This window comes from Ascidiella aspersa, chromosome 6 (assembly GCF_963924565.1).
Source record: "Ascidiella aspersa chromosome 6, kaAscAspe10.2, whole genome shotgun sequence".
In the NCBI taxonomy this organism is placed as follows: Eukaryota; Metazoa; Chordata; class Ascidiacea; order Phlebobranchia; family Ascidiidae; genus Ascidiella; species Ascidiella aspersa.
The window spans coordinates 4,813,254-4,832,988 of NC_139452.1; the positions used below are offsets into that span (position 1 = coordinate 4,813,254).

The 19,735-nt window shown below is 40.2% G+C and overlaps 3 protein-coding genes across 3 annotated transcripts; 2 read left to right on the forward strand and 1 right to left on the reverse strand.

Moving 5' to 3' along the window:
* The first annotated feature begins 9,179 nt into the window (after positions 1–9,179).
* Positions 9,180–14,067, forward strand: LOC146139290 (fatty acid-binding protein, liver-like). Its single transcript, XM_083391831.1, has 4 exons — positions 9,180–9,311; positions 10,342–10,514; positions 11,714–11,815; positions 12,298–14,067. The coding sequence occupies exons 1-4, from the start codon at positions 9,239–9,241 to the stop codon at positions 12,346–12,348; spliced, it is 399 nt and encodes a 132-aa protein (XP_083247957.1). The 5' UTR covers positions 9,180–9,238; the 3' UTR covers positions 12,349–14,067.
* A 691-nt stretch (positions 14,068–14,758) lies between these two features.
* Positions 14,759–17,223, forward strand: LOC146139291 (fatty acid-binding protein 5-like). Its single transcript, XM_083391789.1, has 4 exons — positions 14,759–14,834; positions 15,685–15,863; positions 16,483–16,587; positions 17,038–17,223. Exons 1-4 carry the CDS (start codon positions 14,759–14,761, stop codon positions 17,221–17,223), a joined length of 546 nt encoding a protein of 181 aa, XP_083247915.1.
* Positions 17,224–17,846: 623 nt separating this feature from the next.
* Positions 17,847–19,044, reverse strand: LOC146139292 (uncharacterized). Its single transcript, XM_083391953.1, has one exon. It carries the CDS (start codon positions 18,897–18,899, stop codon positions 18,051–18,053), a length of 849 nt encoding a protein of 282 aa, XP_083248079.1. The 5' UTR covers positions 18,900–19,044; the 3' UTR covers positions 17,847–18,050.
* Between the last annotated feature and the right edge of the window lie 691 nt (positions 19,045–19,735).

Here is a 19,735-nt window from a genome sequence, read left to right on the forward strand (position 1 = left end):
GGATCGCAAGGATCAATAGAATCGCTAGGATCGCATGGATCGCTAGGATCGCTGGGATCGCTAGGATCGCATGGATCGCTAGGATCGCTAGGATCGCATGGATCGCAAGGATCCCAAGGATCGCTAGGATTGCATGGATCGCTAGGATCGCTAGGATCAATAGAATCGCTAGGATTGCATGGATCGCATGGATCGCTAGGATCGCAAGGATCAATAGAATCGCTAGGATCGCATGGATCGCTAGGATCGCTGGGATCGCTAGGATCGCTAGGATCGCATGGATCGCTAGGATCGCTGGGATCGCAAGGATCGCTGGGATCGCTAGGATCGCAAGGATCGCTAGGATCGCTAGGATCGCATGGATCGCAAGGATCGCAAGGATCAATAGAATCGCTAGGATCGCATGGATCGCTAGGATCGCTGGGATCGCAAGGATCGCTGGGATCGCTAGGATCGCAAGGATCGCTAGGATCGCTAGGATCGCATGGATCGCAAGGATCCCAAGGATCGCTAGGATTGCATGGATCGCTAGGATCGCATGGATCGCTAGGATGGCAAGGATCGCTAGGATTGCATGGATCGCTAGGATCGCATGGATCGCTAGGATCGCTAGGATCGCTAGGATCAATAGAATCGCTAGGATCGCATGGATCGCTAGGATCGCTAGGATCGCATGGATCGCTAGGATCGCAAGGATCGCTGGGATCGCTAGGATCGCTAGGATCGCAAGGATCGCTGGGATCGCTAGGATCGCAAGGATCGCTAGGATCGCTAGGATCGCATGGATCGCAAGGATCCCAAGGATCGCTAGGATTGCATGGATCGCTAGGATCGCATGGATCGCTAGGATGGCAAGGATCGCTAGGATCGCTAGGATCGCTAGGATCAATAGAATCGCTAGGATCGCATGGATCGCTAGGATCGCTGGGATCGCTAGGATCGCAAGGATCAATAGAATCGCTAGGATCGCATGGATCGCTAGGATCGCAAGGATCAATAGAATCGCTAGGATCGCATGGATCGCTAGGATCACAAGGATCACTAGAATCGTTAGGATCGCAAGGATATTTTTTGCGCTGAAAAACGTGAAAAAAAGTGGCCATAATGAGGCTGACATTGCGCATTTCCGCATTAACTGTTTTGCTCTTATCGAACGCTAAGGTGGGCGGTTACCTGCCCAGTTGGCATATTTTAGTCATTATTCGACTGACTGACTGCCAACCATATATAGCAGGTAGTAAATCTGTTAGAATAATACAGAAGTTGTTAAACAAATAAATTGGCGCAATAAGATAGGACAATATTTTAACACTGCGCTATCTGCTGGAAAATTTGTAAAATAGTATTGTTTGGCATAGTCTAAAATAGAATTACGTTATTAAAATGTTAGAACAACTGTAAATCAGGCGGGCCTTGGATATTTTTTGCACTTAAAAACATGTTTATTTACTTTTAAAGAGGCAGTAAAGTATTGGCGCAAAGCGGAACAAAAAGTGTTTGTTTGGTTTAAAACTCGAGTCCACACGTCGTTATTCATATTGAAAAGTGTAAAAAACACTTTGGGAAAACGCGATAACCTAAATGGTTAATCTAGTTCGGTGTTTGTTAACCTATTTAACTCCGGGCGCACCTGATGAGCGAAGCGAGCGCGATTTTTTGGAGGTTATACCAGCATTCTAGCGATCCTAGCGATCCTTGCAATCCTAGCGATCCTTGCGATCCTAGCGATCCTAGCGATCCTAGCGATCCTAGCGATCCTAGCGATCCTAGCGATTCTTGTGATCCTAGCGATTCTTGCGATCCTAGCGATCCTAGCGATCCTAGCGATCCTTGCAATCCTAGCTATTCTAGCGATCCTTGCGATCCTAGCGATCCTAGCGATCCTAGCGATCCTAGCGATCCTAGCGATCCTATCGATCCTAGCGATCCTAGCGATCCCAGCGATCCTTGCGATCCTAGCGATCCTAGCGATCCTTGCGATCCTTGCGATCCTAGCGATCCTTGCGATCCTAGCGATCCTAGCGATCCTAGCGATCCTTGCGATCCTAGCGATTCTTGTGATCCTAGCGATTCTTGCGATCCTAGCGATCCTAGCGATCCTTGCGATCCTAGCGATTCTTGTGATCCTAGCGATTCTTGCGATCCTAGCGATCCTAGCGATCCCAGCGATCCTTGCGATCCTTGCGATCCTAGCTATTCTAGCGATCCTTGCGATCCTAGCGATCCTTGCGATCCTAGCGATCCTAACGATCCTAGCGATCCTTGCAAACCTAGCGATCCTTGCGATCGCCTTAAACGATAGTTTATGTGCGAGTAGGTCTGTTGTTGTGTTGTTTATATCAGTGCTTCTTAAACTTTTTTAGTTTCGTTCACCCCTAGCATCTATCTTCAGATTTCATTCACCCTTGTCTCATGACATGATAAAACTATCTCGTCTATATACAGAGGCGTATCCAGAAATTCAAAAAGGGGGGGTTCCGAATTTTCAAATTATGGAATTCCCCGTTGTTTTGTCGTCTGACGTAAATGACGTCATAAAATAGTGACGGATAGGAGTAAAATAGCGATTGTAATGACGTCATAAACAAGAAAAAAAATCATCCGAAACAGCCAATTAACGTCCAGCAAAAGCGAACATTTAGACTGAAAGCGAACACGTACGTTATCGACAATCCTGCCAGGCGCCAGCTGCGAAACCGCTTAGTGTGCAATCGTTAACTTCAGGCGAAAAACTAAACAAAGACCGTGAAATATGTGTAATTGATTTTGGTAGATACACGTACGGGACTAGGCTAAATTACAAGCACGTCTTTCGCCACCTGCAATACTAAACGGAGTTTTTCCCGGGTGTTTTTTCGATTAGCGCGAAATATAAAACTATTTCGAAAAAACGGTCTAACTTTAATAGTTAGTTAATCTAGTTCAGCGTTTGAAAACCGTTTTAAGTTTGGGCGCAACTGGCAAACGAAGCAAGCGCGATTTTTTTTTGGTATAACGGCGTTTCTTTTAAATTTCTTGCAGGTTTTTATTACATTGCCGAAAATGAAAAATGTTAAAAAATATATGTTAAATATTTTTGAATACGTTTTCGGTTTGTCCGCGACGCAATTGGCAGCTTTCCACGGCGCAAGGGTAAAGAAGCGCTGATCTAGTTCAAAATACAGCATCAAAACGTTAACAAATGGGACGTAGTGAGATGATTCGCGCGAAGCGCAAAAAATTTTCGCACTTGCGTAGTTAAAATAGTCAAAAAGTATTTGAAATGAACTCGTGTATCGTTTGTCCAAGAGGCGACGGGCCCGATACAGTAGGTTGTCGACCCCAGTCTTACACCAACATCTGATATTAACGCAGACAACAAACAGCGAGAAACATCAGCACCGCCTAACTCGACGTTTTCAGAGAGAAAAAAGCGGAAACCGCTTGATTTATATTATTGATTGTCGAACACACACTTTGCTGACGAATAACGAAAGGCGAAAGAGAAAAACTATCTAACGTTTACGGTCGACCCAACAAAAGACGAAAAACAGCGTTTCGCGTTTGATTTTGGTTTCGCATTAGCTCAAGACGCGTGAAGCATGAAGTAGTTGAAACATGGAACGGTTCAACGTAAAAATTGATGCAAGTTGTAGTTGAAGTAAGGTGTATATACAACAAGAACTCATGATGTTAGCTGTTAGCGTTTTCGTTCCGCATTCAGCAAACCGTACTTCGTTTGAAAGTGGCCATAATGAGGCTGGCATTGCGCATTTCCGCATTAACTGTTTTGCTCTTATCGAACGCTAAGGTGGGCGGTTACCTGTCCCGTTGGCATATTTTAGTCATTATTCGACTGACTGACTGCCAACCATATATAGCAGGTAGTAAATCTGTTAGAATAATACAGAAGTTGTTAAACAAATAAATTGGCGCAATAAGATAGGACAATATTTTAACACTGCGCTATCTGCTGGAAAATTTGTAAAATAGTATTGTTTGGCATAGTCTAAGAATTATGTTATGAAAATGTTAGAACAACTGTAAATCAGGCGGGCCTTGGATATTTTTTGCACTTAAAAACATGTTTATTTACTTTTAAAGAGGCAGTAAAGTATTGGCGCAAAGCGGAACAAAAAGTGTTTGTTTGGTTTAAAACTCGAGTCCACACGTCGTTATTCATATTGAAAAGTGTAAAAAACACTTTGGGAAAACGCGATAACCTAAATGGTTAATCTAGTTCGGTGTTTGTTAACCTATTTAACTCCGGGCGCACCTGATGAGCGAAGCGAGCGCGATTTTTTGGAGGTTATACCAGCATTCTAGCGATCCTAGCGATCCTTGCAATCCTAGCGATCCTTGCGATCCTAGCGATCCTAGCGATCCTAGCGATCCTAGCGATCCTAGCGATTCTTGTGATCCTAGCGATTCTTGCGATCCTAGCGATCCTAGCGATCCTAGCGATCCTTGCAATCCTAGCTATTCTAGCGATCCTAGCGATCCTAGCGATCCTAGCGATCCTAGCGATCCTAGCGATCCTAGCGATCCTATCGATCCTAGCGATCCTAGCGATCCTTGCGATCCTAGCGATCCTAGCGATCCTTGCGATCCTAGCGATCCTAGCGATCCTAGCGATCCTTGCGATCCTAGCGATTCTTGTGATCCTAGCGATTCTTGCGATCCTAGCGATCCTAGCGATCCTTGCGATCCTAGCGATCCTAGCTATTCTAGCGATCCTTGCGATCCTAGCGATCCTTGCGATCCTAGCGATCCTAGCGATCCTAACGATCCTAGCGATCCTTGCAAACCTAGCGATCCTTGCGATCGCCTTAAACGATAGTTTATGTGCGAGTAGGTCTGTTGTTGTGTTGTTTATATCAGTGCTTCTTAAACTTTTTTAGTTTCGTTCACCCCTAGCATCTATCTTCAGATTTCATTCACCCTTGTCTCATGACATGATAAAACTATCTCGTCTATATACAGAGGCGTATCCAGAAATTCAAAAAGGGGGGGTTCCGAATTTTCAAATTATGGAATTCCCCGTTGTTTTGTCGTCTGACGTAAATGACGTCATAAAATAGTGACGGATAGGAGTAAAATAGCGATTGTAATGACGTCATAAACAAGAAAAAAATCATCCGAAACAGCCAATTAACGTCCAGCAAAAGCGAACATTTAGACTGAAAGCGAACACGTACGTTATCGACAATCCTGCCAGGCGCCAGCTGCGAAACCGCTTAGTGTGCAATCGTTAACTTCAGGCGAAAAACTAAACAAAGACCGTGAAATATGTGTAATTGATTTTGGTAGATACACGTACGTGACTAGGCTAAATTACAAGCACGTCTTTCGCCACCTGCAATACTAAACGGAGTTTTTCCCGGGTGTTTTTTCGATTAGCGCGAAATATAAAACTATTTCGAAAAAACGGTCTAACTTTAATAGTTAGTTAATCTAGTTCAGCGTTTGAAAACCGTTTTAAGTTTGGGCGCAACTGGCAAACGAAGCAAGCGCGATTTTTTTTTGGTATAACGGCGTTTCTTTTAAATTTCTTGCAAGTTTTTATTACATTGCCGAAAATGAAAAATGTTAAAAAATATATGTTAAATATTTTTGAATACGTTTTCGGTTTGTCCGCGACGCAATTGGCAGCTTTCCACGGCGCAAGGGTAAAGAAGCGCTGATCTAGTTCAAAATACAGCATCAAAACGTTAACAAATGGGACGTAGTGAGATGATTCGCGCGAAGCGCAAAAAATTTTCGCACTTGCGTAGTTAAAATAGTCAAAAAGTATTTGAAATGAACTCGTGTATCGTTTGTCCAAGAGGCGACGGGCCCGATACAGTAGGTTGTCGACCCCAGTCTTACACCAACATCTGATATTAACGCAGACAACAAACAGCGAGAAACATCAGCACCGCCTAACTCGACGTTTTCAGAGAGAAAAAAGCGGAAACCGCTTGATTTATATTATTGATTGTCGAACACACACTTTGCTGACGAATAACGAAAGGCGAAAGAGAAAAACTATCTAACGTTTACGGTCGACCCAACAAAAGACGAAAAACAGCGTTTCGCGTTTGATTTTGGTTTCGCATTAGCTCAAGACGCGTGAAGCATGAAGTAGTTGAAACATGGAACGGTTCAACGTAAAAATTGATGCAAGTTGTAGTTGAAGTAAGGTGTATATACAACAAGAACTCATGATGTTAGCTGTTAGCGTTTTCGTTCCGCATTCAGCAAACCGTACTTCGTTTGAAAGTGGCCATAATGAGGCTGGCATTGCGCATTTCCGCATTAACTGTTTTGCTCTTATCGAACGCTAAGGTGGGCGGTTACCTGTCCCGTTGGCATATTTTAGTCATTATTCGACTGACTGACTGCCAACCATATATAGCAGGTAGTAAATCTGTTAGAATAATACAGAAGTTGTTAAACAAATAAATTGGCGCAATAAGATAGGACAATATTTTAACACTGCGCTATCTGCTGGAAAATTTGTAAAATAGTATTGTTTGGCATAGTCTAAGAATTATGTTATGAAAATGTTAGAACAACTGTAAATCAGGCGGGCCTTGGATATTTTTTGCACTTAAAAACATGTTTATTTACTTTTAAAGAGGCAGTAAAGTATTGGCGCAAAGCGGAACAAAAAGTGTTTGTTTGGTTTAAAATTCGAGTCCACACGTCGTTATTCATATTGAAAAGTGTAAAAAACACTTTGAGAAAACGCGATAACCTAAATGGTTAATCTAGTTCGGTGTTTGTTAACCTATTTAATTCCGGGCGCACCTGATGAGCGAAGCGAGCGCGATTTTTTGGAGGTTATACCAGCATTTCTTGTAAGTTTTTATTACATTTAAAAAATAAAAATTAAAAATATATGTCCAACATTTTTAATACAGTACGTTTTCCGTTTGTACACGACGCACTTTGGCACTTGGCAGTCAGTCATCCACAGCGCAAGAAGCGCTAATCTAGTTCAAATGACAGCATCATTACGTAAACAAACCTGATGTATAAAGCTCGTTGACGCAAAGCTCGAAATTTTTTTACATAGTTAAAACAGTCAAAAAGTATGAAAAACGGACTCGTGTCTAGTTTGTTAAAGAGGTTTTTGGTCGGGTAAATTGGTCGGATAAAAGCGATCTTTGTGTACCTTGCGATCCTTGCGATCCTAGCGATCCTAGCGATCCTAGCGATCCTTGTGGACTTTGTGATCCTAGCGATCCTAGCGATCCTTGCGATCCTAGCGATCCTAGCGATCCTAGCGATCCTAGCGATCCTAGCGATCTTTGCGATCTTTCGATCCTAGCGATCCTTGCGATCCTTGCGATCCTAGCGATCCTGGCGATCCTAGCGATCCTAGCGATCCTTGCGATCCTAGCGATCCTAGCGATCCTTGCGATCTTAGCGATCCTAGCGATCCTTGCGATCCTAGCGATCCTAGCGATCCTTGCGATCCTAGCGATGCATGCGATCCTAGCGATCCTAGCGATCCTTGTGATCCTAGCGATCCTAGCGATCCTTGCAATCCTAGCGATCGCCTTAAACGATAGCCTTTTGTTGTGCATGTATTTTAAAACAACTATGGAACACTGGCTGCAGTAGCTGCTAACAGTTAGTTACTAGAAAGTTCAAAATTTTGAGTCAACAATTTATCAAAATTCTATGGTTAACGCTTAGCGGAAGTAGGAAGTGGAAGTAAGGCCTCCCGACCGTGAACTATTAGCAAAAACAAACAGCAAAAATGGTCGTGAGTGCCGTGTATTAGGTTGCGGAAAGTGTGCAAGTTGTGTAAAAGTTGAATATGTGGAATTGCGTTGAACACTGCTAATTTTCTTGTTCTTGTATGCTTTTGGATCGCTATTTGTGGTCCATGTAACAAACAGCACAATAAGAAAAGGCCGTTTGATCATTTTAGTTTATTGAAAAATTAATTGTTTTTCAAGCAATCTCAATGTTCATATTAGTTCTAAATATAAAAAAATATAATTGTCTTTACGCAGCTAAAAATTAGGTTTGGCCTACAATGCAATTCGTATGGATATGGCGAATAAAGTATCTAGAGTCTAGGAACATGATATTATAATGGACACAACGTATTAATCTCACACCTTTTAAATTCAAGTTTCTCTTTAGGTAAAATTAACTTATAGAGTAAAATATACCTAAATTATTCTGTATTGGACAAACGGTCAACTTGGCCTCTTGCGGTATTTCTAGGAATGTCTACAGAGCTGTAACTCTAGTGTTAATGGTGTGGTTTATGCGTAATGACCGAATATAATGCGTATTTGCTTATGTTTTAAATTGGATATTAGAAGGAAACAGGAATCGAAGATCTTGTTTTGACTTTTGCCTTTTCGAAAATTAAGATTTAGATGTGACTCAGTGGTTCAAGTTATAACTACGGAAGAGAGGCGTATAGCCAGAATATTTTGCGCCCGGGGACAAAATATTGAATTGGCGCCCCTCCTCCATGTTTAATCACATTTTCTATTACATTCACATATTATATCTTATACTTAATACGCAAAAACAAAACAGATTCTAATAGAAAATTGTATTTAAAGAAGAAGCAGCCTGATTTTGGCATTAAGTAAGCCTCAGTTTGGCGCCCCTGTACTTTGGCACCCGGGGACATATGTACATTACAACGGGGTATTTACAAAAACTAAATGCGCCTCTTGTGTCCCTGCCACCTAAGAACAGACACCTCTCTGTTCTTCGTAAGAGTAGAGCAAACAGCCACTTGCCACCAACCAACGTGTACTGAGATGTACCACGTGCATTCGAAGGATAAGATAGCGTCTTTAGATAAAGAGGGTGCAGCATCATTAAGGGTAAAAAATGCGATACTACACCCTAAAAGATACATCAATGTATCTGGGTTTTTTTTCGTAAGTTTATTTTTAGATAATTGTAGGTAGGTCTATTATATTTTTAGTCGCCGAAAAAGAGGACTAAAGTACAATGCAAAATGAATTTTACTTTCAAAGAATGTATCTCCTCTTTATCGATGATTATATGCAGCAAACTAACAGTCAAATAAGGCTCGAAAGCGAGATAAATTTGTTTTACGATAAGTGTTTGATGTTAACCCTTTATTTTTTCAAACGCTTATTCGTCGTGTTGTAATTGACCCTTTATAGTTTAAAGTGTAATGGTAACATTATACAGCTGCTCTTTTAATTTCCAGGTAGCTGTCGTAGTTTTTGTTCTTTTGAAATCCCAACCCTAACCCACCAGCTCAAAAATGGCCGCCAAAATGAACGGAGTTTGGAAGATCAAGTCGTCAGACAACTTCGATGAGTACATGAAGGCCATAGGTAAAATGTTTATATTTTTTCTCACTTTATATATTTTTAAATGGTACGCAAAAATTACAGTTCGGCAATTAACCTGGAAAGGTAGTTTTGCCTATATTACTTAACCCAATTAAATGGGGATTTATAATGCATAAAACGGAATATTGTTTAACAAATTAAAATTCGAAAATCGTACAGCTGCATGGTATGTGTGACATAATTTGTCTGTCAAATCGTGTAGATTTCAAACAATATAGTTGAAATCAAGGGTCTTACTCAAATTTGATCTAAGGGCCTAACTAGAGAAACCATGTTGATTAGCCAATACATCAGATTCAACTATAATTATTTGAAACTTCAAATCGTGCAGCACGATTTATAAAATGGTCTCGCGTGTTTGAGACCCTTGGGTTAAAGGTTACAACCGAAATGGGTGCCACCAGCAGCGTAAATTCGGGGGTCGTAAATCTGTCAAGCTATAAGCAACGTGTCGCCGTGGCTTCAAAGGTTATTTACCCGAAAAACTGCTGCAACTTCGCTAGCTCGTTGTGCAATGCTTCCTAAACGTCCTTAGAGCTTGCTAGCATTGCAGTGCAGTCGCACGCAGCAGAAAACCGCGATTGCTTGGCTAATGCAGAGATTACGGGAGAGCGATTTACGAGATGTCGCCTCGCAAATTTCACGTTTTCACATATTCGCCATTACCGTAAATATTCGCGTTGACATGCCAAGCGTATTTGTTTAATTCGGGTGGCATTAAAAATGTACAATTATTTGCTGAAACTAAAAGCTTCGTCAATAACGCGCCTATGTGCGTAAAAGGGTAACGCTCGTGTCACATTTTAATTTGGACTTGAACTATTTTCTCCACCTGGGTAAACATGCCACCCTCTTTCGGGAAATTGTTTTTCCCCAGTTTTATCCGCTGCTGTTTTCTGTATCACCCCCAAGTAAAAAACTTAAACTCATTTCAAGTCGTTTGACTCAAGGGATGATCAAACTGGTTGTTAACTTTATTTCAACGTTTGACTCCATCTTTTGTCTCTAAAAGGCGTGGGCCTAGCGGTGCGCATACTGGGCAACCTGGCCAAGCCTGTGTTAACGGTGAAAATCGAAGGGGGCAAACTGTCGATGACGAGCGAAAGCAGCTTCCGCAACCTCCAATTCGACTGCACCATCGGGCAGGAATTCGACGAGGAAACGCCAGATGGAAGGAAGTGCAAGGTACGACGCAGAGCTGGGAAACATAGTTATTTCTATGGTTATCTAATTCAGTGCTTCAAAAACCTATTTTTTGCCTTTGGAAAAATATGGTTGTTGATAAGAATTTCTCAATTTTTAACTAAGCTTGGCGATGAGTCTCAAAGTCAAAAAGGTTGAGCAGATCGACATCACCTTGATGAAGACAATATACGAATTTGTATCATCTTCAGTTAATGGGTGCAAAGGTGCGACGCAGATCTGAACAACATAGTTATTTCTATGGTTGTCTAATTCAGTCGTTGAAATACTTTTTTTTTGCCTTTGTACAAGTTTGTTTGTCGATAGGAATTTCACAAATTTTCACTAGAATTCGGTTTGATAATGAATTTCAAAGCCAAAAAGAGTAAGATCGACATCAATTTTATTAGGACGTTTCGAAACGAACTTATCATCTTCGGTTAATGAGTGCAAAGGTGCGACGCAGAGCTGGACAACTATAGTTAATTCTATGGCTGTCTAATTCAAATTATTGAAGCAAAATGTGTTAGCTTTGGAGAACAATGGTTGGGGGTTGTAGTTAGACGTAGTAAAAATTTTAAAACCCTCACAGATATAGGTAGCATTTTAAACGTTTCGGGTAACTCTTTACAACAGTAAAAAAAGAATAAAAGAGTTTTTCAAGTTAAAAATCATTAAAGAGTTGTTCGAAACGTTCAAGGCTTTAATATTTCTTACTAGCGTTGACTCTTATAACTCTTTTTAAGTTTAATACTTGATATAAATCTTGTTGGCCATGTCTATAGCAACAAGTATCGAGAAACTGAGAAAAAAAGGCGGACTGTAAAGTTACGGCGACCAAGGGCGTCTACTGAGGCTCCAGTTAATAAAATTGATTCTAATATCAATATTGCATCACCCCCTTGCCACTTTAAAATTACGTCCTACACTTAATGAAAAATCTAGGCAAAATAAGGCGGAAAATTGATTTTACTTTAGGCGAGAACTGGAAAAAAGAAAAAAAACAAGACTCGTTTTTAAATGTGTACTCTTGCATAACAAAATCGCATGCAACTCCATATCAGCTGAATCGCTAAGTTCACGCAGTGTTAATTTCATGCGATGTTTTATTTAAGAGCAGTAGCCTATAACCTTAGTAACTTATTAATCGTTCTCGGATGACGTCTAGCGGCAAATCGATTCACGATTTTATTCCATTTCAGACCACGTATAAATGGGACGATGAAAAGCTCGTTCAAACGCAAAAATGGGACGGAAAGACATCGACGATCACCAGATTTATGGACGGAGACAACCTGTTTATGGTCAGTTAATTAAAACAAGCTTGATTCTGAATTACTCCTATAAGAAGTCAGCAGATATCTACCAGTGTTTTAAACAGGTCATTTTAAAATACCTTAAGTTCCAGACAAGTCATTTGTAAAAAGAAACTGAAGTCCACGTCAAGTCATTTTTAAAGGAACTCATGTCCAAGTCAAGTCATTTGGAATAAATAACAAGTCGCAACCAAAAGCAAGTTGTTTTCTGAGCAAAACTTAAGATGAATAACTTAATTTTGTAAAATAAAAGCTTAATGAAAACACTTTATTTCAACTCAAGTCATTTGTCTAAAATACTTAAGTCAAGTCAAGTCATTTGTGACTTAAGTGCACTAAAGTCAAGTCATTGATTTAAGTCATTACAACACTGGTATCTAGTGCTAAAATCCCTAATTTGTAACTTCATAAGAGGAACTTTGTCAATAGATGTATACCTTACTTTTAATATATTTGTTTATTTACTTCAGGAGCTTGTAATGGGAGACGTGGTTAGCACGAGGGTCTACGAGAGGAAGTAGATCAAAGGATTCAAACTACTTTTTTGCGGCATTCGCTCATCCCATTCTTACTCGAAGCAATTTTTCTGTAAAAACTTCCCCCCTAAAAAAAATATCGCCGTGATATCCAAGCAGATACCCCGTCTTATGCCAGTCGTTTTATCCAGTTCTACGGTTGCTGTTTCATGCACTTAACCCGCCCCTCTATCTATTTAGCGTCGCTTTTTTTTCTCACGCCAGTGCTTTCTCGCCTTTCGCCGCCTTATTAATTATAATTCTATCATAACCAAGATGAAATCCATTTATAACCGTGACCTTGTGTTTTTTGCTGCTCTGCCTTCTTTTTCGCTTCTGTTGCGTTTATGTTTTTTGCGTTTTCAAGACCTTTGACTTCTTTCAGACCCAACGTTAAACCACATCGTGACGTCATGGTTTCATGAAAGTCGAGCAACTCTGGGGAAATGACGTAAACAAATAGATTCTTTAAAATTAAATCATAAATCACGCTAAATGTTTTCAACAGCGCAAACTATGAGGTTTAGGAAGCTCAAAAAAACCATGTCAATTTTTCTAACTTCATAAACGCGCCGGTGTTTTCTCTTGTCAACATGACGTCACCAAATTGCGCAAAATTCGTCTTTTACCCCGCCGAGGGGTGTCTATGGTCCAAACGACCTTTCCATTGTAACTCATCTACTGATCTACTCGACTTGTACTCACCTACTCCGTTTGTAGTCCGCAACTCGGTATTTACTCACCTATTCGGTTTATTCGGCCACTCGGCGTTTACTATACCACTGGGTGTGAAATCCTACTCGGCTTAAACTCGCCCACTCAGTGTTTACTCGCCTACTGGGTATAACTCGGTTTGTGTCAGTCCAATCGGTGTTTATCGCCTATTCGACCTAAGTTTTGTATTAACAAGAATGGTCTGCGTTTTAAATTCAAAATTTTCTAAATTCAAATTTCCTTGTGAGCTTCACTCGCTATCTAATATCCGGCCGTATTGACATCCTATGTACTTAAACATTTCTGTGTCAGGTGCCTTCTGTAAACAATTTGTCAGACCGACTGCTTATGCGCATACCGCCCTAATTAACTGCCCTTATCGAAGAACGCTGACCAATTATATGCGCAAATAAAACGACCGGGATATTCGCGAAAAAATGTAGCACTTTTTAGAAAAGCATTCCTCATTAATTTGTTCCAAGCGGTAACCTCATTTAAACAGACCTCGCGTAATTTTCAAGACCAAAGATTTATGCTCATACGCTTTATTGTGAAATTTCCTCCTTTTTTAATTGTTTACGCGACAGGCCTAAGGTAAGCGTAGTTGCCATAAATAATAATTTGTCGCTGTATCAATCCCACCCCTCTGCTCATCGCAAATTGTCCAATGGTAATTGTTCAGTGTCTGTCTTCGCTTATTACCGCGTGTCATTCCAAGTTTGCCGCTTTGTAAAACATGAACAGCTCTTCCTTAATAATTTAGCTGACAAAAATTCCCACGCGGAATAAAAAACTAATTCTTGAATTATTGATCAAAATTTGCAGTCGCGTTACTTTCAAATTCCGGTAAACGTTTTGTGGCGAGAATTCTTGGAAAAACCGCCCTTTTTTGTGTGTGTCTATTATTGCGTCACTGTCTTTAATTGTCGTTGCGCCTTTTTATCGACCAAATGTTATTTTATGTGGGGGTCGGAGCGTTTGTCGCAAGCCCACCGTTACTAATAAACTCCTTAACGAGAAAAAGTTGTGCTGTAGGCCTAAAGGTTTTAAACTTATTCTGTTTTCTGTCTGGCGTCGTTGAAATGCTTAAGCCAATTTTGAACGATGATTGGATTGTTGTTTAATAGTTCTACGCAAAGGACGTCATGCCCTTTTTACCTTTTAGGGGGGAAACTAATGAAAACACTTCTTTTAAACCAGTTATTTGACACAATGACTTAAGTCAAAGTCGGGCCATTTGAGCAAAAGACTTAAGTCAAGTCATTTTGGTCAAAAGATTTAAGTCAAGTCAAGTCATTTAAAAACAGTGACTTAAGTGCACTGCTTGTGCAACACTGCTCGGTACACATATAGTTTGAGATATATCGTTCTAAACTTACCATCAGCGAAATGCTTGCTTTGTTTTCATTTCCTTCAGTCCTTTTGTTGAAAAATTAACTTCCAGCAGTGTAAGCCGCGCGACAGAAGGTTTTCTTAATGCGAAGACCCAGTTTCCATCTGCAGCAGCAATTTCAAGCCAATCTTACGCAGCGTCTTTCCTGAAGCCCATCACCGTATCCTGCCTTTCCGCCGACAGACAAGAAAAAAGAAGCCAATGCATTGTTGGTGTGTGTGGGTCGTCGTAGCAGTCGTATATAGCAAACAAGTTTTAAGGGCAGCCCAGTTGTTTATGTTGTTGAATTGCTGAACAATTGAAACAGTCATGGCGACCACTGAAATGTCTGGATCGTGGAAATTGGTCGAATCGGAAAACTTTGACGCGTACATGAAAGCTATAGGTGAGAATGCTTTATTTTTTTGCTAGATTATTTATTTTTTTAAACTTAACCTTGAGTTTACGTGCATCTTTCTTTGTTCATTGTATGTCATAAAACTACTTAACACGAAAGACTGTTTTAATTGTTAAATTGGGGTGTTTAACAAAAGACATTAATACGTAAAGTCCTACTCTGTCACTGTAGGATGCTAGTTGATTGTATTAAACCTTATCCTTACGTCATTCAGCAGAACCCAAATAGCAAAGTCTTCATAACTTTTTTAGTTTCGTACCTTTTTCTATAAATCCACTTTTAATATTTATTATTTTAACAAGTAGGCATGCCTAATCTTTTTACCTCTGGGGTAGATTGTACCACTTGTAATAGGGAAAAGTGCCTTAGATTGGCCTTCCCTGACCTAGCAAAAAGAAGAGTGATCGAACCTTCTCTAATTATGTACTTAACATCAAGAGTCCAGTGTTTTCCTCTTTTCGCGGCGACTTAAATTCTACGTGTCAGTATTACAGCAAATCTTTGGCGACCCAATTCTCTACACTGAACTTTTTAAAAAGTGAAAACTATATAAGACGATTAGCGATTAGTAATTCGAATTAAATTAATGTGCACCATGTCGACGTATTTCTGCCGCAGTTTAGAACCAGTCTTTATAAATCTAACCATGGGAACTACTGCAGTCGGCCTCCCAATTTTGGGTGGCGACTCATGAGTTGAACTGATTTGAGAAACCCTAACCTCTATCTTTGGTAAAACTCCTTAAGTATCCGTGCACTAGTGTATATGCAAAGGTTGTCAATTTAACGCCGTTTGTGTCTAAATCTCAGTAATAACCTCCCGCATTCTTCCTACACAGGCGTCAACTTTGCAATGCGAGCAATCGGCAACAGCGTTAAGTCGACGGTCAGTATTACGGCGAGTCCGGGCGACGACAAGTTCAAGCTTGTTACTTCCAGCACATTCCGAACCCACAAGCATGAATGCGCTGTTGGCAAAGTAAGCGACGAGGAAACGCTGGACGGACGCAAGGCCAAGGTATATGACCACACTGTGGCGATAAGTGACTTGTCAAAATTTGCCTTGAATACTTAAGAATAACTACGTATTGAAATGTCATTGCGGCCGAAAAAAGGCCAAGTATTTTCTTTCTAATTTTAACTGACGCAAAGCCAAAAAACTGGCAATCGGTATGTAAACGTTTCGTGTTGAAACAAATTGAATCCTAGGATAACTTCTTCCGTTCCAAAGTATGTTAAGTCAAGTGATTTTTCTATAAAACGCCTAAATTAAGTTAGGAATCGAAAATCATTTAAACTCTGGTTTAATGAAATATTACATGGTATGGCAAGAAAAACGCCAGAAAAGCCTACGACAAATCAGAAAAACATGTCATTTCAAAAACACTTGAATTCAAGTTAAATTTCTGCACATCATAGAATAGCCCCTCTTTTAGCGTGGTTTTTTATCACATGCCCGGCAAAATGTAAATAAAACATACTTTTGTTTAATTTTTTCGACTGATCAGCCGAGCTTGTAAGGCACGCGAGCGTTATGCAAGCATTTACGACTTTCGTGTATACATCTATAATTCATTCGAACTTCCTCGCACGTTTATTAGAAATTCACGCTTAAACCACGCCTTTCGTATTTGCAGACTTTGGTAAACTGGAAAGATGGAGTTTTGGTTCAGGAACAGACTTGGAACGGCAAAACGACGACGATATCTCGTCATGTGGACGACGGGGGCAGAATGATCACGGTGAAAAAACTTTTTTATAACTTTTTGAAACATACCTGTACGGCAGGGAACTTTTTATTACCGCGGAGCCCTAAAATGTTGTTTTGCTTCGCGTGCACCACGGTAGACAAGACATTTTTAAGGACGTCATAAATTGACGTCACAATGCAAATTGACTTCATAAATTTGCTGATTTCGGTCAAAAAATGTGAAAGTAAACTGGAGTCTAAATACATTCAGTGCAAAATCGTTATATTTTTAGTTAAACTATTTTCTTTGAAAAATTGATTACTTATTCGGACATTATATGCTTTTTTGTCCTTGGAATTTATATGCTTTTATGTCCTTGGTATTTTTCCGAATCATAATAAAATTACAAAAATCTGTTTCATCCAATTACTCATGCGAGCCTTTTTTACGTTACTGCGTTTTAAAATAGCAAACTATATCGTTTTTTTCTTATACTTTCAGAATCTCAGAATGGGTGATGTCACTTCTAAGAGAGTCTACGAGAGGATCTTAGAATACAGGACACATTCTTCTCCATTTACCTTTTTCCTAATAAATGTTTTATGGAACCTACGCCTTGGTATCACAGTTTTTCCCACTGCTTGTGTACACAAATATACACTTATTTCCACTAGATTGCCTTTTTGAGTTGTTACTGTTGACTGGGGATGTCCGATAATATCGGATCAAACCCGATAGTCGATGTCAGGTGACATAAATAGGATTAGTTTATTGCTAGAAAGGCATCGGTGACGATCCAATACCAAACTGACATAGAATTTTTACTCAGAGATTTTTACGTATGTAAATTTCTCAAAAAACAATAAGCAAGCAATGAAGGTTACTAAGCCGCTTGACGCTGCATACATTTTTGGTCTACTTTCTCTATAGGAAAAAAAACGATTTTTTAAGCGTCCATATTTATCGATTTTATTTTACGATAGTAATGAATGTATTCGTTATCGGGCCGAAGGTCGTTTTTTTAAATATATCAGTATCGGAACAAGATACTAAGTATCGGACATTCTTATTATTGGCCGTATTACTTTTTAACCTTCTTTGTCTGGAGCCGATACATCATACAAACGCGTGTCACAGTGCAAAGTACATTTAGATACCAAGTGTTGTAGTAGTCGTTTCCACTGGAAGAATTGGCTTGTTTGTTGGGTTTTCTAGGCAAAGCAATGTATGTCACAGATAAAGGAATACGTCAAACGTAAATCAATGGAGATAAAATGTCGCAAAATCAGGTCGCATTTTGTGGTGACCTAGGGATTGCTAGGTTTTTATGAACTGAATTTAAACTAAACATTACCTGCAACACAACATGTCACAAATAAACACAGCGTAATACATAACATAGAATAAGGTACATGGCACAAATTTACCACATTTTTCCCCTCTAAATAATGAAAGTACACTGTACACCCAACAAAAAAACATTGTTTCATTTAAACAATTTTAAGGGTTCATTTTTAATGAGTCCAATCCCCAAACCGTGAAGGGGGTTTATGAATTCTGGATGAACGCCTCACTTGCAAACCAGTAGGCGAAGCAGGTGGAAACGCAAAAGGAGAAGGTGAAGTAGGAGGTAACTCATCTGTACCATGAGCCAAATCTTCTACCGATGATCTGTCCAATGCAGATTCTGGTGTAGTAACTGTAGATGGCCTAGTAGTATGGGGAGGCGAATTGGTAGAAATTGGGACTCCATTTTCAAGAGACTCGCCAAAGGATTCTGCATCTGGCAGTGGAGGGACTTCATGGTCTTCAGGGCAAGGAGCTAAATCCTGCACAGACACTGTCGATTCACGCCCCCCTGGAAGCCGAATATGTGCAAAACTTTGATTGGCTTCCAGCAAGTCTACCTCATCAACTAAGGGATCTCCTTTATTTCGCACAAATCGTCTCATCAAAACTTTTCCAGGCTGGAGCAGCCATGATGGTAATGATCTTCCCAGCATAGTTCTTCGTCCGAAGTTTAAGAAACGCTCATGAGGGGTTTGGTTTGTTGAGGTGCAAAGCAGAGATCTTACGGAATGAAGGGCCTCCACTAAGATTTCTTCCCATCTATCTTCTCCCAGACCCCTGTCCTTTAAAAGGAGTTTAACCGTTCGCCATATGGTTTGGTTCACTCTTTCACATTGGCTGTTACCAGTAGGATGATAGGGAGTAGTCCGACTTGGTACCACTCCTCTATCGGTCAAAAACTTTTTAAATTCACCAGAAGCAAAGGCTGTGCCCCGGTCACTGTGGACGAAAGAGGGTAGACCAAAAAGAGCAAAAAGTGAAGTTAGCGAAGCTATGACGGTTTTCGTAGTCATGTCAGAACAGGGAATTGCAAAAGGAAAACGGGAAAACTCATCCACCACAAAGAGAATGTAATGTCTTCTACCCCTGACAGGTCCTTTAAAATCAATGCTAATTCTTTCCCATGGAGCAGAAGCTTTGATTAAAGACTCATTAGACTTGCGGTGAAAACGAGGTTTTACTTCGGCACAAACTTTACATTCTGCACATGTTTGCCGAACCTCATTAATAGAGTAAGGTAAGTTGCGCGCTAATGTGTTTTCTCAATGGCTCGAATAAAACCATCAAATGAACGCCACCAATGTTTATACATTTTAATGGCCTCTGGGTCATTGGGATCAAGTTCCAGACGGTCTGGCCTCATCAGTCTCTCCATGGCGATTGGTAAAGCACAAGGTCAATGTTAACAAATTCAGTTCATAAAATTGTGGTGACCTAGGGATTGCTAGGTTTTTATGAACTGAATTTAAACTAAACATTACCTGCAACACAACATGTCACAAATAAACACAGCGTAATACATAACATAGAATAAGGTACATGGCACAAATTTACCACACATTTGTACAGTGACTTTGATGTTTGTTCAAACTGTCAGCAATCGGCCAACAGCCGCGTTTGGTAAATTTCATCACGGGATTTCTAATTGTATGATAATATTAGAAAAAGGAACCATGGCCAATCGAAAGGAGTCGTTTCGTGCTCGCCAGGGCTTACTTTTTATAGTTGAGAAATTGACCAACGCAGAGTATTGTCCATTAAGACTAAATGAATTTTGTGACCCACATAAAATACTAATATACGGGTTGGTTTAAAATCACCATTATAGATATGGGCTTAAAATCCAAAA